This window comes from Anabas testudineus, chromosome 12 (genome assembly GCF_900324465.2).
Source record: "Anabas testudineus chromosome 12, fAnaTes1.2, whole genome shotgun sequence".
NCBI classification, from domain to species: domain Eukaryota; kingdom Metazoa; phylum Chordata; class Actinopteri; order Anabantiformes; family Anabantidae; genus Anabas; species Anabas testudineus.
This window is the reverse complement of record NC_046621.1, coordinates 2,268,729-2,292,838: the sequence shown is the minus strand read 5'-3', so window position 1 is coordinate 2,292,838 and position 24,110 is coordinate 2,268,729. Positions and strand designations below refer to the sequence as shown.

The 24,110-nt window shown below is 42.4% G+C and overlaps 2 protein-coding genes across 5 annotated transcripts; both read right to left on the bottom strand.

Annotated features, from left to right (window-relative positions):
* Positions 1–488: 488 nt before the first annotated feature.
* mctp1b (multiple C2 domains, transmembrane 1b) lies at positions 489–14,651 on the bottom strand. 4 transcript variants are annotated; one of them, XM_033326275.1, is made up of 21 exons: positions 13,836–14,651; positions 8,828–8,948; positions 8,598–8,740; positions 8,409–8,488; positions 7,813–7,936; positions 5,870–5,908; positions 5,396–5,560; positions 5,116–5,246; positions 4,781–4,967; positions 4,593–4,686; positions 4,398–4,500; positions 3,980–4,082; positions 3,805–3,906; positions 3,643–3,717; positions 3,371–3,490; positions 3,021–3,131; positions 2,781–2,834; positions 2,587–2,696; positions 2,214–2,323; positions 2,026–2,123; positions 489–1,542 (listed from the first exon to the last, which is right to left on the bottom strand). In XM_033326275.1, exons 1-21 carry the CDS (start codon positions 14,346–14,348, stop codon positions 1,471–1,473), a joined length of 2,655 nt encoding a protein of 884 aa, XP_033182166.1. In that variant the 5' UTR covers positions 14,349–14,651; the 3' UTR covers positions 489–1,470. The 4 variants fall into 4 exon arrangements, with proteins under 4 accessions (XP_033182166.1, XP_026210295.1, XP_026210297.1 ...); XM_026354510.1 differs by having other exon boundaries at positions 5,396–5,563; positions 13,836–14,650; XM_026354512.1 differs by lacking the exon at positions 5,870–5,908 and having other exon boundaries at positions 13,836–14,637.
* A 438-nt stretch (positions 14,652–15,089) lies between these two features.
* Positions 15,090–22,811, bottom strand: sept5b (septin 5b). The gene is made up of 12 exons (XM_026354513.1): positions 22,544–22,811; positions 22,373–22,383; positions 20,480–20,570; positions 19,580–19,666; positions 19,349–19,472; positions 18,393–18,527; positions 18,194–18,311; positions 17,930–18,031; positions 17,606–17,702; positions 17,370–17,505; positions 16,671–16,773; positions 15,090–16,498 (listed from the first exon to the last, which is right to left on the bottom strand). The coding sequence occupies exons 1-12, from the start codon at positions 22,584–22,586 to the stop codon at positions 16,436–16,438; spliced, it is 1,110 nt and encodes a 369-aa protein (XP_026210298.1). The 5' UTR covers positions 22,587–22,811; the 3' UTR covers positions 15,090–16,435.
* Between the last annotated feature and the right edge of the window lie 1,299 nt (positions 22,812–24,110).

The window sequence follows — 24,110 nt, the reverse complement described above, 5'->3', positions numbered from 1 at the left end:
AGGGTCTATATGACACAGACACACGACGTCTCCTAAGATGCACTTGCATATCATTTGTTTGGCCATGCAAAGACACATTTAAATGACATCTTACACAGACATGCAATCTGAAGTCTTCCACGTGTAAAATACTCCAGAGACTGTAAACTGGTGACTTTAATGCCCACTAACTCTGACTGTACACGTCACATTAACATTTGGCCCGAAAACAGGAAGGTAGAGAAACTGGGAAACAACTGGAAAATGTGAGAATGAGGCAAAAAGCAAAGATTCAAGCTAAGTAAACTCAAATGGGAGATTTAAAATAAAGTGAAATACGATTTTCTACACCACATTAAACTCCAATCACAACACAAAAACAAAGGGGTGCATTCGATATTAGGACATTTTCAGTATTTGTCAGCAAATAAGTCTAAAATAGTGTCAGTATGGTTTATTCAGTGTAGATTCATTATTCATTTAAAACTGTTAAATGAGCAGAACTACTCTTAGAAGCAATGTAATTGAGTTTTATTGGATTAGATTTGTCGATTTGTTCATCACCAGATGAATCTGGTACCAGTGGGGTTAACTACACTAGGTTATGTTCTTCTGGGTGTATTAAATGCATATTTTGACTTAACAATCTCATTCTGCCGTCAAATAAAAGTAGTGGAACTAAAAGTACAATGTTTGCATCTGTAATACAAAGTACTAAAAAGTGCTAAATAAAGTATTTCAAAATTGTACCTGAGCACAGTACTTGAGTAAATGTACTATATGTACAGATTCTGAGCCCAAGCAGATAAAACCCTCATGGTGTCATCATTATTTTCTCGGATGCTAAAAACAACATTTTATGGGCTGAGCTGCCTGAAAACATGGTGAAATGTCTCTTTAACCACAAAATAACGTTAAAATAACATTTGGTTCTTTCTCAGACTGAAATCGACTTGATGCTATTTTCACTTAACACACAAAGGATCATTTCATAAATTTGACATGCAACAAAACGGTAGGTAATGTGTACTGAGTACTGTATGTACTGAGTACTGTATGTACTGAGTACTGTATGTACTGAGTACTGTATGTTTGTGTGTACTGTCACACATGGAGTAACGGTGGCTGTAAAACATGCAACTTTATGTTTAAAATAACACAGAAAACACATCCAGTACAAAACAAACAAACAAAAAAACAAACATGCAATGCAACAGCAGCACACTGTCATACATGCATAGTCTTTGTAACATACATGTACATTCATAACATACATTAACAACATGTAATTCAGGCTCATCCAGAAATAAAAGGGATTAAAAAATATTTCTTTACAAGATTTACAAAATAAATCAGTAACAAAAAACCAAAAACCAGCAGAGCAAGTTTCAAAAGAATCAAAATATACAAGAAATTTATAAATAAGATATTTTACATCGTTTACAGGTTCCATGTTTCTAGCAGAGGGAACGATGACAGAAGACGGAGCAGCTAGCTCACGTTGGTCCTCCTCCGTTTGTTGGGACTTTGTCCGGGGTCGACCCTGTGTTCACGATACTGCATCTGTCAACACACACACACATGCAGATGAAAATATATAGACAGACTCAGACGTAAGCAGTGCTGTAGCCGCTCCACGTGCACACATTAAAGCAGCGTATTTTAAATATATTCTCCCGAAGACGTTTTCAACTTTTGCAGCAAACACACATTTAAAACTATCAATCGATTTACGAATCTTACACATAGGGACTGGAACAGGAAGTAGTGCACAGAGAGGGAGGGAGGGAAGACCTGATCCAGTAAATATCAGCCAACGTTCTGCAGAATGATTTCCAAAATAACACAGATATATATGTGCAAAGTGCAGAAATTGCTGCTGTAGCTGATTTCAAACCAACACACATTTAACTCTCTACTGTTTTTAGCCTCCCTCTGTTTTATATTTCTGATGTCTTGCCATGCAAACACCCTTTACAGCATCAAGTACTCCCTCTGATCTACTCGGTGTTCCTCCTATCTGCACCATGAAGTCGAGTTACCCACCACTTGAACATCAGAGGGCACTCTGGAGAGAAAGTCAAGCAGCTCGTTGTTGTCGATCATGTAGGGATCGCGGAGCTTCTTGGTGAACTTATTCACGCCTGAAGAGACAAAGAAACAACAAAAACAAATCAGTGCATGTGCATATTCTCTGCATTGGTGTAATGCTGCTGTGTGAAATCAGGACTCACCCCACGCTAACACCAGGTATCGAAGAGGTATGAGGTAGAGAAGGAGGGTGGCAAAACAAAGGGCAGTGATGGCCAGCCAGCTTAGAAAAGGCACTGTCCAGTTAACGGTGCTGCAGTGGAAGGAGAGCAGAACACATAAAAGACGAGATCAGAGCACAGTTTACTGTTCTCATGTTTATATCCTGCAGTGTTTTTCTCAGTCCTCCTTTGTTTTGTCCTGTTTTTGTCTATTTCTGACGCCTCCTCTTGTTCCTGTGTGTTAACGTGGCAGCTGATGAGACCTCTTTACAATCTTACTGTTTGTTCCTGTTTAACGGGGGAGCCATTCAGAACTCCTCTAACCCCAACACAGTGGACTATTAGCGATACCCACTTCTTTATCCTCTCTCCGTACGAAGCCACCTCATCGAGAGCACTCTGTACGCTGATGAACACGTCCTGGATGGCGTACAGTTTGTCCATGAAGCCTTTGGGTTCTGACTCCTGACAGGGAGACGGGAAACATTAGTATTATTCTCTGTAGCACCGTGTACTTTTCAGTATTACTCTATGTTATGATGATTCTACCTTGTCCTCTTTATCGTCTTCTTCATCGTCCGATTCAAACATGGCTTCCATTGACTGCAGCAGAAAAAAGAGCAAAGAACAAACATTTAAATCACATTAAACCTTTAAAACCTGCTGTAATTGGTTTTGTGTTCATGATGCTTTCTTCTCTATCTTTGCTGTGACTATCACAAATTGAAATTGACAATTTAATAAAATAATTAGATCACACAAAACAATGGTGCTGTGGGGCTCTCTCACCATCTCTGTTGTTTCCCTGCTTGAGGAGAAGAAGTAGTTCCACACCAGCAGCAGCAGCAGCACCAGCGGCAACATGTAGAGCTCGAAGTTCCAGACGACGACTATAAACAGCTGTCAGGAGAGACAGGACATAAACCTCATCGTGAATCCTCATCTAAATGAGAAACATGTTTCTAGCTTCTGATGATGAAGTTTTGATTTGTGATTTAGTATTTTCTAAACATTAAAACATGCTGTTCAGTCAGTTTTCTCTGTCTGTCATCTTTCATCATGACAGAACAGATCGATTTTTACAGGTCGAACAAGGATCGAGGCCACATGAAATACTTGTTTCTCAGTGTTTTTCATACCACAAAAGAGACAATGCTCCTCTGTGCAGATTCCCATTCAAAGCAGCTGTTGATGTAAGTCCCGTAGCTGATCAGAACCATGATGCACCGCTTTACACGGTTAAAGTTCTGCTGGAGCAGCTGAAAGACACAGAGGTCCACGTAAAGGAATACTGCAAATGTTTATATCTCCTCTCACTGTCTCTCAAGACAATAATCAGGCCAACAATCAAGTCAACACAATACAGGACAACAGCATTAGAGAAAAGAGAGGCGCTCGCCATCCATCATACCTGCTTAGAAACCTTTGGCTCCTCCTCGATGTATTTCTGTTCTGCAGGAACCACCGTCCTCAAGGCAGCTTTGACCTGAAGAGGAAAACACACACAGATAATTTTGCCATGTAACAAAGTGCAGACATTTCAACATCACACCTTAACTCAGACGACACTCACAGTGTTGTAGACGACGTCAATCTCTAGGTAGAGGACTCCTTTGGCCGGTCCTGTCAGCGCCTTGTTTTTCAACAGGTACCCTTTCTGCTCACCGTTACGGATCTGACACAGATAAAACGTAGTTAGGGTCTGAAGTTTGCAAGACCAATCCACAGCCACATGTTCTTACACTCACTCGTAAAAGTGGGATGGCAACTTTTCCCAGAAAGTCAGCGCTCCTGTCTCTGTCCTCGTCGAACACCGTCACCTCCAGCACTGAGTGAATGTCTTTCACATTACTGACGAGAGAGGAAAGTGGAGTGACAGTGACATGGAGGTTCCTTCACTGTTAAACTATTTGTATCCTACGTTTGGTTATTTGCTTTTTTGTAAACCCATATTATATTTAAATATAGTAATCAGATGGTTTCAGTGCATTTTTATTCTCTCATTTTGGCCTAAATGCTGTTTCTGAGGCTTTTTGTGCTGATTAAATGTAGAACTCATAGATCACGTGCAAGTTCTTCATATAACATATAATAATTATTCAACATTATACTCAACAAAGTAACAACAGAAATCAGTGGTGATATATCGTTAGTACCGTCACTCACAAGGTGAAAACTTTGTTCCACTCTGGATTGAGGTTCTTGTAAACAGTGTGTGTCTGCAGTCGGTCATTGTTCAGCTCCAACACACAGAAAGGATCGCTCTTACCTAAGACAACAAGGAGAAATACGCAATTTGTCGACTACATCTGTGTCAAAAAGGTGTGTAAATCTTTTCCTGATTCATTTTAAACTCTTTACCATTTACATCTGCAGCCATGAGTCCTTCTGCTCTCATCACCTTCACCTGCACTATGCCCACGTCTTTAAAGTTCGACAATGACTTCAACACACTCTGGAGACAAAGACGGGGAAAGAAGAACAAATATAAATATTTAGATATTTCATCCTAACTGTTCTGAGCCTGAGTCACTGCGATTGCTGCTTACATATCGTTTCATTATCTCTCTGCGCTCCTGCGGGTCGTCCAGCGGCGTGACGGACAGGTCGGCGATGGAGACGTGGGCCGAGGCGGTCAGCGTGACCAGCAGCACCACGTAGCCCCGGGACTCCTCCAGCGGCAGCTCCAGGTGATGGGTTTGCTCTTTAGTCAGAGTGGAGAGGTCCAACTGGCAGCTGGACAACAAACACACAAGTTAAGAGTTCAGTGGTGTGAGAATGATGGACAGGAGGTCAGTCTCCGCCCACTGATCAGTGAAATCGATGATAAGGTGAAAACATATTGACTAAATGAGAGAATATGTTTTAGATTCCAGAGACTGACCGTCCGATGAAATCGTCTCTCCTCCCGGTGTCTCTGTCCCACACAGTGATCTCCAACACCCCTCCTGTCTCCTCATACAGATGTAGATCAAACTGCTCCCTCCACTGTGGATTCAAGGTCTTTGGCACAGTCTGCACACACACACACACACACACACACACACACACACACACACACACACACACACACACACACACACACACACACATTATTCAAAGGAACACTTGGTAACAACATCACCAGCTACATCCACCACTGCAGACGTCTAAGTCTCACAAACCTTGCTCCTGTACTTCTGTGGTCCCAGTCTGAACTTGACGTACGGGTCACTCAGACCGTTGGGGTCCATGGGAATCAGGTTGTGACCTTCGATCAGCGCGATGCTCACAATCCCTCTCCAGAGCTGGGATTTCCGATGCAGCTCTGAGAGACGGATTGACTGCTGCTGCTGGTTCACACACACAGACACACACACACACACTGACTTTTACTCAACACATACACCATAAATAAATGGGTATGATACAGTGTGAAGAACGGGACCCTAGTTGCAGGCAGTGAATGAAAATGACAGCAATCAGCATGTAAGCTACTCAATACACAGTATGTTGGATGGAAACGACGTGGTCAGGTGAGGCTCTAAAAATACGTGATATCACACGATGAAAAGCGACACAGAGGCGACAAACATGAGGGAGTCGGGGCAGTTAATGGAAAGCCGTGATGGCACACACAGACGACGAGGATCATTTACCTTAGTGGAACGTTTCCAAGACCTCCTGAGCAGCATAGTCTGAACATACATTAAAATACATAAAATACATTATTTCTCCTATTTCTACTCCTTAAAGTGTGAAAGGGTTAAACTAGAGGGCAGCAAAGTATGTGGGACACAAGAAAACTAGCAAAGCTGCAAAGTGCAGTCATTTTTAAACCACTGGGGGAGGCTGTAAGACAAGTGATGAAGAGGAGGTGTAGTCATTTAATAAAGCAGCCAAACAGATTCTAACAGTGGGAAATGTTCTCTACAGCACTGAATATCGGTTATTGTCATCTTTAATGATGATCTACCCTCGCTCTCTGGCTCTGAGTGTGGATTCTCCTGTATTTGTCATTTCTCTTCTCTGTCTCCCTCCATCTCTCCTTCACATCATTTGATGCTGATGTCGTCTCTGACAGGAGCTGCAGCACAGACTGGGACGTGACCTATCATTAATTTATGTCTTGAATAAAAGATGAACGAGACAGGCTGTGCTTAAAATCTTAGTGCTGAGGATACATGTGGAAGCCTGATGCTCGTATGCTAATGAAGAACGAAAGTAACACAACAGAAAGCGTGATTACAACTAAACTGAAATAAAATCTAAAATAGTGAATCACTACTGAATATTTCATGTTTGCTCCAGAGTCTTTCAGCTAATTGTTTAATGTCCAGTCCACAACTTTATCATTTGCTCATCACAGTCTTAGGGTTGTTTCTAACCTCTGCAGGTCGACAGGTTCAGAGGAACCCCCCCCACACCCACTGTACAGTCTCAGTTAGAGATGAACTAACACAACAACAAAAGAACTTAGCAGCTAAAGATCCCGGTGGTTCCCTCAGGAGTTAGAAGACACCGAAATTATTGTCTGTTTTAATTTGATGTGGAAACAAGCAGCATTTGAATAACAGCAAATTAAATGATTATGACATGTAAAGGTCTGGACCATAAAACCAAAACAACGAGCTGAAAGAAGCTAAAACTTTAGCTAGGACTGACAGGAATAATTCTCTGTGGTCTTTCACATTATAAATACTAATAAGATTCATTGCTGCTAATTATTTGAGCAGCTTTAAATCTTTTTTAAAGACTCTTGTGACACATAAACAGATGCTAGCGGTAAATATGGCAACACCGGTTTCTAATATGTCTGCAAGTTGTAAACAGTTTGATCCTGCACGTGTACTATAAAACTAAACACTGCAGATTTCCATTCTGTGACACTGTTCACCAGCGGAAACGACTTCTCCCACATTAAAATCAACTCGAGTCACTGTAGCTGCAGCTTTTCTACACCATGAAAACATTTCCAAATTAAATGAGTGAGTTTGTGAAGGAGAATTATTATTTTGTCGCTTCCTTGCTTCCAAACATGCATCAGTCAAAATCACATTTATTTCTAAATAAAATGATAAAAAGGATAAAGCTAAAACGAATTGTCGCTCTATCATTAAGATCAGTTTTTTACTTTATTCATAGAAGCTGCTGTGGTAAAATCAACCTGACACTGAAGCTAAAACCTTAAAGCTAACAACATTAAACCGAATATTTAGTAAAACAACAAAGGACCCTGATTTTCTGTTCAGCCTATTTCTTCCTGTGATAAAGAAAAAGCTACTCAGTCGACTAAAGGGTGAAGGAGGATGGGGGTGGGATAGGAAGTTGCTACCAGCCTAACCACTGCACTCACTTTATTCACATACGGTTTCCACCGATACGTCTTAACCTCACACGGCTGCGGGGAACAGACAAAATGAAAATGAAACTAAATAATCCTTGTGTGTTTTTGTACATACTGTACATTTACTGCGTCTGACAGCTGAAGTTACTTCACACACCAACATTTTGCAAATAAAACCCACAAAGCTTTTGGAGCTGAAAAGATTAAATAAGGATTAGACTGTGTTTCATTTAACTGACAGACTAGTATCCATACCGTTGAATCCTGTCGTTCCTCAATGGGACTGTCTTTAGGCGTCAGGGTGACGGCCAACTCCAGGGAGCCCAGGTCCTGATCAGGGTACTGAGGGTCCTTCAGAACCAGAGTTACAGGTATCGTCCTGTAAGACACAGGTATGAGTATGTGTTGCTACACGATCGACTCCCCGACTCTAAACCTAGTCACCATACTGGATGTTCATTAATGAAAATGACAAGTTCCACACATGACGACTAACATATCAACAAATGTCAAATGTACAGAGGCAACAGATTTTCTAAAACTAAAATATCCGATTTAGCAGTTTAACTTCCAGATCTGTGATTCCATCACACTCACACAGGACCGGGTAAAGGTCAAACAAAGATTACTAGAGAAAAATCGATTCACACACAGCGTCACAGTGTCGGGAGTCAGTTGGTAAGGGGCCCTACATAAAGTGCAGCTTGGGGGCATCATTAGTTAATTAGGTGACCAGAGCTAAGTAAAGGAACTGAAAGGAGAATGTTTATTTGTAAAACGGAGACTCATGGGGGGAGGAACTCATTAATTCAACCACATGGTGGCATCAATAACAGCATTCAGTGACCTACCTCTGCTGCTCTAGAGACTCTAAGTATAGGTAAGCAGAACCCATGAAGTCATCTTGAAGGCCAAAGTCATAGTCAAACACCTACAGAGGAGCAACAAAAAAATCCACTCGCTCTTGTGTTCGTTAAGAATTGAGACGGAAAAGCTTTGTGTGTGTGTGTGTGTGTGTGTGTGTGTGTGTGTGTCGTTACCTTTATATACAAAGGCTCACTCAGACTATCCATTATTAAAGTCACCTTCTCATCCCACACTGGGTTGAGATTTTTGGGGATGATTTTGCTCCTGAACACTTCTTTACCAGCGAGTTTGAACTTGACATATGGATCACTGCTGCCTGAGAAGACAAAGTTAGGACTGATCCATAAAATCAAGAACAGAGAAGCAGCAAGAAATAAATCGTACAGATGAGACAGAACTCTACCTCCTCTGTCTCTGACGGCCAGGTTGTGTCCTCTCTTCAGCTCAATCTCCAGTTTGTACATCCCTGAGCTGGGGGCAGCTCTCTCAGGCGTGACTCCTGACGAGTACGGAGCCGCCATACCCTGAGAGCAGAAATAGATGAATTACAAACAGCACAATGTGAAACCAGTTGCACCATCAGCACACAAGCCACAATCTCAAAGTAAACTCACCGACGTCTTTAAGAAGAAAAAAAACGGCTTTAAGTCGTCACTGAAATGCGCCGTTCACTACCTCAGTCATATTTGTATCCACCATTGTACACAGCTAACACTGACTGAAGCGTCTAATTCAGCTCGGTAACTTGTCCCAGGGGCAACCACTGACAGGAAATTACAAGAGAGCAGCTTCCTCCCATCCGACCAGAGTAGTGATGAACTGATATTTTTTCCATTCTTGTATAACCATCACTCCCACAGCAGCACCGGCTGCTGCTGCAGTGCAGAAACTGAACAGACGTATGGATGCATAGGAGTGTGCATGCTTCTATGAACAGTGGTTTTGTTAATGCAGGTGAAACTCTGGCAGACATCTCACCATCATCATCTACACATGGATGCATTCACAAATCTCTGTAATGTCTGTCTCATTTAAATGTTCCATCGTGCATCTGTCAATAGTAGGTGAAGTTGAAAGTCAATCCTGTCCACAAAGGCACAGAACGACTACAAAGAGGCACAACAACGACTGTAAAGAGATGAAAATGACTAAAGAGATGTCAAACAACCACTACAAGATGCTAAAGGTCCATAAAGAGACAACAACAAAGACATGCAAACAAACCACAGACATACTAAATGACCACACACAGAGAGACTGAGCATCGTGTCACTGTACGTCGCTTTTAGTACAAGAGACCTGCTCTGCTGGGAGCAGCCTCCTGTTGACTTCCACTTACAGAGATGCTACGATCAATAAGTCTTCTGTGTGATAACACATGACCACTGCACTATCTACTGTCTACTGTCTGCAGCTGTGGGAGCCTCCACTTGTTTTATGTGTTACAGTTCAGACTTAAGATTTAATGATGTGTTAATGACAGTTTGAGCCTCTGGATCAATAAACTGGCAACACATAATTTAATAGATAACCATTCCTTGGCTGTGCGAACTCTGCCTCTTAAAAATGACATAATGTGTTTTCCTCTGTATATGATGAATGTGTTGAAGCCACAGCGACACAAACACCACAAAAACAAACAGGAACACAGTCATACTGTAACCAAACGTGTCTCTGGGTCAGAGTGTGTTTGGACAAAAAGCAGGTTTGAAGGCTGAACGTGACAAATGTTCAGACTTTCAGTAGCTAACGAGACTCAACACTGAATTTCATCTAAAGTTTCTGCTCAAAATCAGAAGTGACTTTAAGCTGACGGCTCCTTCTGCAGCAGTCAGAGACCAGCAGCGATCAGTATCACGTTATGAAACACAGACGTGTTTCCTGAGGCTGAAAACGTCTGAAGCATTTCACAATTCCTCTGGGCGGCATCTGAGAACAGGCCAATAAAATACTGTGACTGAGATCATCCTGTGGGTGAATGTGTCTCACTGACTGTGTGGTGGGTGTATCGTAGGTGGAGGCACCATCCTCAGCAGCAGGATGTTAGAAAAGGGGTAAGTCCGCTCAGATATGATGACAACAGGCTGCTGGTGTGTGAGGGTGAAAAGAGTTACGTATTAAAGCTGCTTTAGCTTGAAACGTTACAGCAGAAACAGGGAAACACGGTCACGGTCAACTCCACGGAGCTGCTGACACTATAATAGTAGAAACCCTCTTTTAACTTTTGTGTAATTTACGTATCAAATGTAAAAATATCACAATGACAGAACTCACAGTTACACAATAACCACAATGACAACACAAAATGAAAACAAAGATGGCATCCACCAGCAATCAACACCAACCATCAAACTCTGCTGTCTCTTCCTCCGCTCACACAGTTCCTCTGCTTCAGTTTTTAACCCTTTCCACCACAGAGAACAAAGTAGTAGATTTTTATATTTGAACTTAGTCAATGACAGCCTGAAATCACCTTATCAGGTGGAAACAGACGAGTGCAGCAGCCACAAACCCAAACGAGCTGAGTCAGGGAGTTTACAGAAGTAACCAGGCTGCCAGAGTTAACAGCGCAGTCAGGATTCAGCTGTTTCCACTGCACGCGGTCCAGGTGCAGGTCAGCCCTTGAAATCACATCAATAATATATAAGGTTAACATCATTTCATTTAATTTTAATGAAATGAAGCTGATTGATCAGTCGATATCCTAAGAATGAAACGGATGTCTGGATGTGACAGTGATGAACTGATCAGCTGCGGATTTCTGATACTCTGATACTCCAGACATGTACAGACTGTGTCCAATCGCAACTCTACTTGGTTATATTTATAATTATTTATTACCTAAAAAGATATTTCCATTAGCTAATCAGTTCCTGAGCAAGTGTAAATTTCCAACCCTGGCTAAATTATGAACATATGTCTTTGTGTCAACAGCAGAGCTTTCATAACATGAAGTTGAGGCCTCTAGGGTCCATTAACATCAATACTGTTGCCAGCAGTGATCAATAGTGTAAATAAAAGGCAGAAGAAGCTCCCACCAGGCTCGCTCCAGCTGAGAGCATTTAAGAAAAGTACAATCTCACATGTTTTCTTCACAACACCCACCAACAAACTGTGCTGCAGAGACGTGAGTTGTACTCAGCTACAGACGTGTGACAGTGTGAGAATGGTGGGAATTCAAAAAGCAGCATCAAGAGACATGTTGATGCACCACTGACAGAAAGTTGTTGCTGGTTTCTGAGGGTAAAGAAAAGAGGAAGTGGCAGCACATGCATCGCATGTGCACGGCTTACAGGACACCAGCAGTTCCTGACATGCAGAATCGATGCATCGATGATCTCAAACATGGAGCGTAAGAGGCGGTGATCTCACTACTTCCTGTTTAGCATAACACCTAAAATCCACCAGTGGCAGCTCCGTAAATGTGCACAGTCATACTGTGTGAGCTGTGTTTGTAAAGCTTAATACATAAACAAATTCAGCAAAGTGTGAAGTGTGCTACAAATAAAATGAGATTCACAAACATGTTTGACAAAGTACTAAATACACACTTTATTTATAGATTGTTAATCTCACTATGTGAGGGTGATGAGTATTGACCTGAAAACATCAATATGAGTCATACTACTCCTGTAAATTAAGTGAAATCTCAGTTGTTATTTGATGCTTTTATTTTGACACCTGACAGCTCAGTTTGACACTTTGTTGATTCACTTTAATCCTCTGTCATAAGACAGTTAATCCTAAAGCGACCTTCACATACAAGAACCAATTTTTTACGGGGCTGTAATTAGAAAAACGAGTGATCTGAGAAATCTGGACCCATGTAGAGACAGAACTCCCCACTTGTGTGTGTACAGATCAAAAACGAGGGGATGGTGATGATCAGCTCACCGACAGCAGCCGTCGACATGTGGAGGAGAGAGAAACGGAGTCATCACAAGAGGCAAAGCGAAGTAAACCACGTATCGCTAGTCGGGACTCTGCCACCGGGGCCTCGCTTAGAAAGAGATCCAGGGTCGAGCAGGACGCGGAGAGAGGTTAAAGGTGAGGAGTGGGGTTTACTTTAAAAACTATCTGGACACAGTGAGGATGTGTTTACTCCAAAATCCAAAAAGCATCTCCACAGAAAGTGACTGCAGCAGGGAAGGAGCAGAGCAGGTGTGGTAGAGCAGGTGTCACAGCTTAACAGGAGACGGAGCAACAGGTGAGTAGGAGGGAGGAAGAGGAGGAGCCGTGCGGGCCCGGCTCGAATTTAATCCTCCTCCAGTGGCGTAAGCCTGAGTGACAGGATGTGCTAAAGGATGAGAGGAATTTATAGACTCTTAAGGTCACAGACAGATTTAAAGCCGGTCCAGTGTCCTAAAATACCCAACCTCAAGTCCAACCACAGTTCAGGGACTACTGTGCAAACCACAGGATACTGTGGACGGATTTAAAGTGCACACTGTTTGTTTACACAGCCACACACACAGGTAAACAGCCTCTGACAACGTCACCGAGCCTCAGCTGTTTGTCTTGTACAAAGAAAACACTTTTACTATCAGTCCTAAAGCACGAGAGCGGGTGTTTCCCTTAGAAACTGAAAATGAAATATCTTTCTTACTAATCTCCCTGAACATACAGAGCATTTCCTTGTTTACTAGAAGCGACTGTGTCTGCGTTAGCTTCTTAAATACTACGACTCTGTCCAGGAACAAGTGAAGGATCAAGGAAGGAACATGACTCTATGTATAGAGGATACAGGTATTTAGGATTCCCCCTAATTATACCTGGACTATTTCTACAAGATGATGTTTAGTGTGTTATTGTAGTTACTCTAGTCCTAGAGTCTTTTACTGGTCCTCTGTCTCACAAAGTAAAGAATTAAAGGAGGGAGAAGAGAATACACACACAGAACATCTAATCCAGATGTGCACGGCTCCTCCACCAACATTTCGTTTTACTTCTTAAACATCAGTGAACTTTGGACTTTTCCTTTTTTCAGGGGAATAAACTCAAATACAGCCGTCTCTCCTCCCGACCTGGCTCCTGTGGGATTAAACACAGTGTGTGTTTCAGGATGGGGGGGTTAGTGTGATGTGAGCTGATGTTCACTCAGGGCAGTAAAACTAAAAGTATTTTCCTCTTTTTCAACCACATAGTTTCGATTCCTCTGTTCAGTGTGTATATACCGTTAGTTTCCAGTCTATTAGGGACACCTGGTTGAACTCAGCTCCACCATCACTTGGCTGAAGTTAAAGGCTGCAGCTGAGTGACTGAACTAAATGAACTGGGCCTTTAAAGCTGCTGATGCTCAGTGGATCATTTCAGTCTTATTAAACTGGTCCCAGCCTTCATTAAGCTGGGATCCACATGTCAACCTGTTATAATCTATAACAAACCAGAGTATTGAACTGATGGGAGCTCACCGTCGGCTCATCTTTCCTCTCCAGCTGTGGCTCCGCTGCAGCGGCTGTTGCCGCTTCGCCGCCGCCTCCGCCGCCGCCCGGTGGCTCGGCCAGCCTCTCCAGGCACGCAGACCCCAGAGAGGAGCTCTTGTGGTGACACTGCACCAGCTGAGACACCGTGGGCTTATTCGAGCTGACAGACTTGTGCTTGGAGGACGACTGCGGCTTCTCTCGGCCGAGTCCGGAGCCGCTTTTGCGCGCTTTGCCGCAGAGCGCAGCGTCTTTCGCCTCCACATCCACCTGAGCGGAGAAGAGCAGGTCGGGCTGCGAGGAGGAGATCACCCGGTCCAGGGCGACGTTTTCCTTCCTCTTCATCTTCTTGAACATCCACATGCCCCGCTCCTTCTTGTCCTCGGGCTCTCTGGCGCCCAGCTTGGGGCTGAGCAGCGGCTTGGCTTTGGCTTGAAACTGTTTCCACATCGTGTTTTGTTGGGACGAGCTGCTCTCCTGCTCGTCCGCCTCGCTGCGCTCCATCCTCGCCTCGCCTCGACTCGGACAGACAGGCTGCTGGTCTCCCGTTAAACTTGAACACCTGGATTTATCTCATTCAGGCGCATCACACGAGAAAAACGCGCGGAAGCCCGGAGCGCTGCGAGGCGCGTCGTCCAGCCCCTGTCCACGGAAACATTGACACCAGGCAGCGACAGCAGGAGACAGCAGGACCGGACTCAGGGTTTTGGGTGCCCCAGTGCCTGATCCAGCTGTGCAGTGACCTGGAGCCCTGTGGCTCAGCTGCAGTTTGGTTGAATTCCCTTTAAATTAAATGTAGTAACAAGCACAACAAACACAACGAGGTGTCTGTTTCACTGGTTCACCTGTTAATTCTTGGGGTGGTATTGTGTCACCTAGTGTCCACATCCTAGAATTATTGTAAGAGATAAAATTGGTAAATCATATTAATTTAGTTTTGTTGCCACATTTAGTTTGATTTCTTTTATTTGTCTTTTTAACATTTATTAAAGTGTCAGGATATTTGACATGTGACCTTCTTGGGCTCCATATTCACATGTAAGGTGACGTCTGAGTCTTTGTTACTGTCCTCCAACTATGAGCTGCATCTTTTATCCAAACCAGACGTTGGTTTACATTATTGGTTTTGAAACAGTGCAGCTTGCTTCACTCCCTCAATCCTCCTTCAACATGTAAAATGTTATTACAATAAAGTTCCCGCCCATTTGAAGAACATGTTCATTTATTACAGTGAATCAACAGTGACACAAGAAATGTTTCATTGTTTATTGAATCATCTGTTACTGAAAAGCTGTTTTTGAAAATGACAATATAAACACACGTTATGATCATTATTGATATTATAAAGCAAACAAATTGTTCTCTATAAGTGTGTGGAGACGGACACGGCTAAATACTGAGTTTGTGTCTATTTCCAAACCCCCTGATTGATCAGTGCTGACAGATAAACACACACTGAAATAGAATCAGTTCACTGTATAACACAAAGGACTGTTTTTAGTTGAACTTTGATGATTGTGCACTGCAATACTTAGTTTTATAAAATGTTTTTATATAAACAGGAGATTGTCTGAAGAATACATGTAATAACTCATAGACAGAGAGCGTGCAGCAGACTGAACAGAGGCCGATGGTATCTCACTCTTATTCCACTGGAACACACCCATTCTGTAGTTGTGGGTTGTTTAAGTTATAATTTGGTTCCCAGCAGACCAGCGGTGGATCTACATGGTTTACATCTACAGGGGTCAGCTGCCCAGCTATTGTAGGGTTTGCCAATGAGCTGCTCTCCACTCTTAAGCAGTCTCGCCCCAGTTATTCACTTCCTACAGCGTTAATTCAGTAATTATAAATCATTTCTGAGAACTTCCATACATATAAAATCTGGTGTAACATCAAACTACAAAACATTCACTTACAGGAAGTCATCCACAATTACATTTTTTAAAGACTAGCAGGTGAACACTCAGCAGCTAAAGTGCCTGATATTTCCCTCGGGACTTGGTGGAGACCAAAACCAGAAATAAAAACAGGAAATATTGTAATTAGTTTCATCAGATGGATGTCTGTGTGACCAAATGTGCCCTGGAAGAAGTGAAATGGTGTAGAACAGAAGTGCCATGCTGTTTATTTGTAGAGCAGCAGTGACGTAGGTCTTCATGAACCACAGTGATATATCATCAGCCGTTTTTCATCTAGTGTCACTCCTCATACAGTAGTGCACACGATCCCTGCACATCCCTGGAGGGCATCGTGAATTTGTGTCATTTAGTAATTCATGTAAATAAATATACTCAAAAACCTGCTGTGAGCGACAGTGGACAAAGTGCAGACTACTCTCTAAATAACAAAGCAAAGAAAAGTTTCTGAAGCTTTTAAAATTCCACAAACATTTAAATGAATTAAAGGCGTCACTCTGCATGCTGTCACCTACTCCTGTTTTGAAAATCATAGGAATTATGAATTGGTTTCTTCACCTCAGTCCCTGAAGAGACGGCATTAGTGAAGGTTGAACTCTGTGTGATGTGTTTACGTGTGATTCTCTTCTCCTACATGAAAAGCTCTAATTGACAAAAGTAGAACAGAAGACGTCACAGGTCCTGCTCGTGCATCTGCTGCTGCATCTTCTGAAGCATTTGCTGCATCCTCCTCAGCTGCAGAGGCAGACGAGTGGATGACAGGGCAGATAAAAGGGAACAAGAGGCGGATGAGAGATAGCTTACATAATAACACATATGGGTCATCAATTCACATCAGCGTCTTGGTTACGTAATACCTGCTGTCGTGAAATATTCAGCATTTGAGGTTTATTACGGAGTCACTCACCTCTTCATCTTTCATCTTGATGAGTTTCTCTGTCTCCACATCTGGCGTGGACAGTGGCAGAATTGGGATGGGGCTCTCCACTCGCTTATCTGCATTCATCTTACTACAGCGTAACGAATCAACACGAGAGACGACAACAGCAAATCACAGGGTTTACATGTGTTTCACTGCAACGTGAAAATCGACTGGTCAGAGTGAACGGTACTGAACAGAAACTGAGCACACACTGTTTTTAGCCAGTCTTCTAACTGGTGGTTAACGAATGATGAAGTCACAAATGTGCATCACTTTTGTTGCACTGAACTTTGAAGCCTAAATTTATAATATGATGTATTTAACCTGTGGGTTTTTTGGTCTACATCAAGATCACAACCCACACTGTAAAATAACACAATGATAATAATGTTTTGATTCTTTTTTAGTTATATTTTACACTGTTTACTGACACAGGAAACCCACTGGACCCTGTGAATGAGGAACTGCTCAGCTAAAACATCCCATACATTTCAGAAAACAGTATTTGATGTTCGATTTGTTTGTTGTTTAACCACAGAAACAGTTAAAGTGAAATCTCCACTATATTAGATTTAGATAATGCTCAACTGAATGAGTCAGACAGTTAACAAAACGCCACCATGAGCACAACATATTGACAAAAACATACAGTCTACTCCCACAAGTTGTTGCTTTCACACACACCTGGTCATCTTCTGGATGCACTGAGCTCTATAGTTCTCGTAGTGAGAGTCATTGGTGATGTCCTTCAGGTCGTGCATGTGGGTTCTTATCAGCATGGTCCTCAGCTTCACAAAGTCGCAGTGGGACGGGTTCTCCACTGCACACAGGAAACGATTAACATCAAATTACTGGAAATTGTTGACATGGAAGCTGGAATCTGAAGATTCTGGGATAAGGATGAAAGCAGCGTGGTTTACCCTCCACGATGCCCCACGGGTAGAGCCGCCCTCTCACTCTCTGACCTCGAGCTTCTACCACAGTGTTGCTGCCAATCACTGCAAAGGGCGTGCTGTCCTGCATCACAACAAAGTCCTGCATTCATGATTTTACTCAAGTAAAAGTACAGTAAAGTGTATAAACAGTATCAATGCATGCTGTCACCTCTCGTGTTAAAATAGCAATTAAAACGTTAACTGTAAAAAAGTCCTGTACTGCAGTAGAAGGATCCAGCACAGTCAAAGATTTGACTGGTACCAAACTGTACAAACTAATAAATGAACAATCTCAGGGACTGAGATCACCTTCAGCTCTTTGTCTTGCTTCTTGAACTCCTCGTCCTCGTCAGAGTCACAGTCGGGGAACTGGTAGATCTTTATCCCGTACTTATCAATCTCCTCCCTCAGCTGGAAGGACGAGGCCCACACAAGAGATGTGATGGACGGTGGGATTAACAGAAACAGACTCACAGAAAGGTCAGTACTGTTTAAATGTGCCACGTGTGCAAGAAAATCTACAAAAGCTCCCAGTTCGAGTTTTATTTATGAACCCAGTCACCTGATTCTCACCTGGTCTTTGAGTTTCTTGACCTCACTGGGCATGAGGCAGTCTGCCTTAGCGATCAGAGGAACCACGTTGACTTTATCCTGCAGGGCCTTCATGAACTCTATGTCAACTGGACGAAGCCTACAGGACGACATGGGTTTTAATCAGATGTCACATGCACGTAAATACCACGTGTGTTTTAAATCAGCCTGTGTGCTTTACCCGTGTCCAAACGGAGGTATGAAGTAGAGGCAGCAGTGCACTCTGTTGTCCTGGATGTTCTTCCTGTTGAGTCCACTCTCGTCTCTGAAGTACTGCTCAAACTGCTGGTCGATGTAGTCTGTGACCGGCCACCAGCTGCAATGTAAAAGACACAAACATGTACATTATGAGGCGTCATTCCAGCCCCTCTCACCTGCTTTCCATCTGCATCACCTGCCGGCACTTAAGTCAGCATCCAGCATTCACCTCTGCCAGCTGGTTTACCTCCAGGTGACCTTCCAGCCATCACCTGCCTTGATGCCGCTCTGTTTTACTTTTGGACTCTGATCATTACTTGTATGTTTGACCTGGAGCCTTTGGTATCGTATCTGCTATGTTCCTGTAAACATGTACATGACACCAGCTTGTTTCGATTGAATCCATCTGCTCCTCCTTCAGATTCATTTTAATATATTGTAGAAACTGTGACAATTAATGATTTTCCCCAGTTAATAAAAACAGAAACGAGGGAAAGAATTTTTAAAAGAAGGAAACAGGAGAAGTAGAACAGAGCAATAACACATGAATAGAACAGATGGGCACAGAGATAGTGTGAAATGTAATTAAAGTCCTGATGAAACCCACTTTCTACTGTAGTTACAGCCAAGAGGAAACAGCAAGTGAAACCGATTAGGCAGACAAAAAAAATCTTTCCTCACAGTCAAACAATATAGTTTTAGGATGAGATCGAAATCCTGAGTTTCAGTGGCAGGGACTGAGGACAGACTGTAGGAAATGTTAAGAGACAGACGTCGTTGGTTTTGTCTTTTAATGGGACAATAACAGCAGTACAGACGCTGTTCGACTCTTTAAGAAGTGCTAATAATGTTTAGTGCAGCTGTTATCAGAGTACTAACAGGTATGAGTTCTGTTTGGGAACTGGTCTTCACATGTCAAAGTGCCAAACGAACACTCACCACTTAGTGTTGTTGACAGCATCTCCGAAACCCGGGGTGTCCACAATAGTCAGTTTGAGCTTCACCCCCTTCTCCTCGATGTCCACTGTGTGCTTTGTGATCTCCACCGTCTGACTGATCCGCTCTGAAACAGCAGACAGACACAGATATGTACCAAGGTCTGCTTCCCCGGCAGGTGTTTTCAGTCCGAGCTGTGATCAAAGATACTGGAGAGCCGGTTCGATGACTCACCCTCAGCATTGAGCAGCTTTCTGTCTTTATGCAGATCAGTGAGGAACAGACTGTTCACCAAGGTGGACTTACCCAGACCAGACTCCCCTGGAACACACACAGACACACAGATGTAAGTTTTACTCTTTAGAAAAGTGCTTCTGAACATATTTTAGTTATATATAGAGATGTTTGCTCCTGCAGGGTTTTTTAACGGAGCTCTCCCTTCTTATCAATCAGCAGAGTGAATTAACTTCAAGTATCAAGATCCCAGCAGGTTAATTCGCTAAAGCTGCATATTATAGCTTTAAAAATATACCCACACGGTGTGTGTTTGTTAAGGAGGAATATAAACAGCTAGAAAAGCTCTGTCCTAAATATGAAGTACAGTAACTCATCGATACCCAGACGCATCAGGACTGTTTAAATCTAATCTGAGCTGCCAGACACACTTAACTAATTTAATATGACTCCAATATCATATTGACGTGCTTTACTTTCCAGACTTGATAAAAACCCGTTGAACACAAACACTCGATCTCTTCAGCTCAATAACATTAGAAAGACTAAAGGTCATAACCTCGACACGTTGATTCTTTAATGGAACATTTGATGGATGGATTTAAGGTGGAATTGAACATTTTTTGGATAGATGTTGTGACTCATCTTCAGCGTTCAGATTTCAACAGAGCCAGACATTTCTCACAAAACGGAGATGGTGCGGAGGTGTGATGCTAACGCTGCCTCCAAACACGGACATCCTGCATGGGTGGTGTGTGTGTGAGTGTGTGTGTGTGTGTGTGAAGACAGCTTTGGATTTGTACACATGCCAGAGTGGTGTACATGGAGCTGTAGTAAGTGGAATATGCAGCGATTCAGCCACTGTGGACAAACATTCAGATGAGACAGAACATTTCTCACCTGCCACCATGAGGGTGAAGTCAAATCCTTTCTTCACTGACTTCCTGTGCACCTGGTTGGGCAGCGTCGCGAAACCAACATAGTCTTTTTCCTGGAGACAAAATAAGAAAACACAAACAACATAATAATAAATACTTGTCACAGCATTTAGCGTGTGGATCTACTGTGTGTTGTAAAGAGTGACCGTCAGACCTGCTCCTGTTCTGTACAGCAGCTGTGTTAGTGGGACGTTAGTAGGACGTTAGTAGGACGTTCCCATGGTTCATTTCATGTTTTATTGAAATAAAGAGACGGTGGTGGAGAGACTGAGGTTTAGTGTGGCACACAAGAAAAGGGGGAGGGGAGGACAAACGTGCATCTGAATACATGGAGGGAGGTTTCACAGGGCGTCTTTGTGGCTTTGTCCTGTTTCTGATTTCATGACTTTTAAACAACATGAGTGTCCTGACCCTGCACACAGAGCCTCTCCTGACCCTGTTCACTAATCCTCACAGATATCTGATAATTCAATTCTTTGATATGAGAAAATACAAAAGAGGTTTGATTTGCTGAACACTGCAGCAGCCTGGTTAAAGATTTTGGTGTTAGGACGTAACAGAGGCTTGAAGGAGGCAGATGGTGTGATGTGAACTAAGCAGACGTCCCAAACATTTCCACTTGAGGATGCAACAAGCTTTTAAAACCAAATCTAATGCAGAGGATGTTAACTGGACTACTTGGGGAGTGAGGAGCTGCGGGGGTGTCTTTGTGTGTGTGCTGCTTTCTCTTCAGTTTTTTTTTATTGCTTCCATATTGACATTTTGTCTGTGGATGCGTTTGCATGTCACACCCACGCACGTATCACTGAAATACACAGATCCAGACTGCCGGCTAACACCACACTGAGTCTGAGTCAGAGCCGTGGACTCAGACTCGGCGCTGCTGTCCAACATGACATGAAAACACAGAAACACAGCTCGTGGGATTCGGGGGGATCGAGATTTGAAAATAGAGCAGTGAAGCAGCGAGGAGATGCTGTAGGTAAGAGATGGGAGGTTTCTGTGTCCCCAAACCTCCAGAGATGGTTTCTATCAGGTGTGTCACACTCTTCCCTGTAGTTGATTAGTAACATGCATCCAATCTTCTATACATTTTATATTTTTATTTTACATATATTTATTTTTAAAGGAGCACTAAATAACACATGTCAGTAACAATGTGTTCATTATTACAGAACAAAATATCTAATATTCTCCAACTGTAACTTCTAATGTGTTATTATCTAAATAAACAATATTACATATTATAATAATATAAATAAACATTTTTTCGTTCGACTGCTATTTAGACAAATGTAACGGCACCTGTAAATGTCAACTGGGGGTTTATAGTAATTTAAAGGTTAAAATAAATTAATTAAAGTGTTTTCTGACATTTAAAAACTGAAATGAGAAACAAATTAATCAGAAAAATCACCAAATGCAGCTACATCATAAAATTCAGCCTGACATAACCAGTGTTGCTGGAAACTTGCTGTTTGCTCTGTGTGTATAGAAATATCATCATGATTTGATGGTGAACTTGAGCATCATAGACTAAAACCAGTCACCCAGTAGTGAGAACTGCCCAACTCAGTTTCCTGAGGACATTTTGATCATGAATTAATTGTTTAAATAAAGATTTTGCTGTTCCAGCTTCTCCACTGTGAACACAGCTGCTCTCTGACAGTAAAGACAAAGAGGTTTGACAGGACTGGACAGGGTCACAGTCTGTTCAGCCACAAAACCAAATGGATTCATTCGGATTCGTGCTTTTATTTTGGAAGAGTCACCATCTCACACACACACACACACACACACACACACACACACACACACACACACACACATCTTGGTCTGCTGCGTTTGCTCCTACCTCTCCATCATCTGAAGCCACATTCAAGAAGACATCAGTCCGTTTTGGGAGATGATGACAGCCACGTCCAGACGTTTCCAGGAGGAGAAGAAATAAAATCAGCAGGTGGATTCGTGGAGACTCGGAACCGACACATGTGAGTCGAGCTCTGAATCACCTGCGGGCTCTTACCTGACCGGGGCGCACGGCTCCTGGACCTGCTGTTGGCCGTCATCTTGGACCCAGTTGGTGGAGAATGCGTCCTAAGTGAATGAAAGGGGCGGATCTGGAGCTGCACTGGTCCCTTTAATAAAACCTGTGTCACCGCCACAGCAGGAGGATCAGTCCGAACACAGGCTGCAGCGTAATGTGCAGAACGAATTCATCCAAATCACTGAAAAGCAAACAGGTGAGTCATCCTGGCGCCACACTCTCTGTTCCCGTGCACGCAGACTGCTGCACCGACTGTCAGCGTTGTTTTTGTGTGAAGAAGTGTTTGCAGTTCATGAGAGAGGCCGCTGGGCGGCGCTGTCTGCAAAGAGCTGCAGACATCCAGTGGATTCAAGCAGAAGGTTCAAAGTGCATGAGAATAACAAGACACACACATTAGAGTCACACACACACACACATTAGAGTTAGACACACACACACACACACACATTAGAGTTAGACACACACACACACACACACACACACACACACACACACACACACACACACACACACACATTAGAGTCACACACACACACACACACACACACACACATTAGAGTTAGACACACACACACACATTAGAGTTAGACACACACACACACACACACATTAGAGTCACACACACACACACACACACCTGCAATCAGAAGAAATATAGAATGAAATAAATATAGAAGATCAGACAAAAAATTTCACTTTAACAGAAACAGTAGAGAAGAAGAAAATGTTGTTTGTTGTTTATTTATTATATTTTATTTACAACCTGTTGTTCGCTTTTATGAAGTTTTATTTTCGTGCTTGTGTCCAGTTTATCCCAAACAAACCTTGGTGGAGTTCAGGTCTTTGAGTTTCCTCCACTGTCTCTGCTGAAAGACTTCACACGCTAATGACCTGTTGATTGACTTTTGATTCCAGATAATGCTGCATGTGGAGTCTGCTCCAACATTTACACTGTGGGTTTGTGAGTTATCAACAAAAGAAAACAACTATTTACTTCCATTAATGAAGAAAAGCTGTAAGTTGACTCCTGAAAAGGACTCTTTATACAGTGGCAAGAAAAAGTATGTGAACCTGTTCTTCTCAATAAAGACATAAAAGATCAGATCTTTTGTGTTTTTTTACTTTAAACACATCATTTCTGTAAATAATCTTGAGTTAAATGAAGATCAGATCATATTTTATGACAAATTAGTACAGAAAACTATACAATTTGAACAGGTTCACATACTTTTTCTTGCCACTGTAATTGTGAAATGTTCTTTAAGTCTTCAGCTTAGCTAACAGCTCAGTTTAAAACATAAGACAAATATAAGTTCTACAAAGCTTGTGGAAACAATATTTACAGAAGTGTTTTAAAATAGTAGTCAGGTGCCTCAGTGTAGATCTGCAGTCTTTAATTTGTGCAAATATGGATTAAAAGTTTATTCACTCGTCGGCCAAGACGTTTCTTATCCTTAACATGACATGACAAAAATGTAAGAAATAGATATAGAAATATATATTATTATTATTATTATATATAAGACAAATGGCAGCTGACTAAACC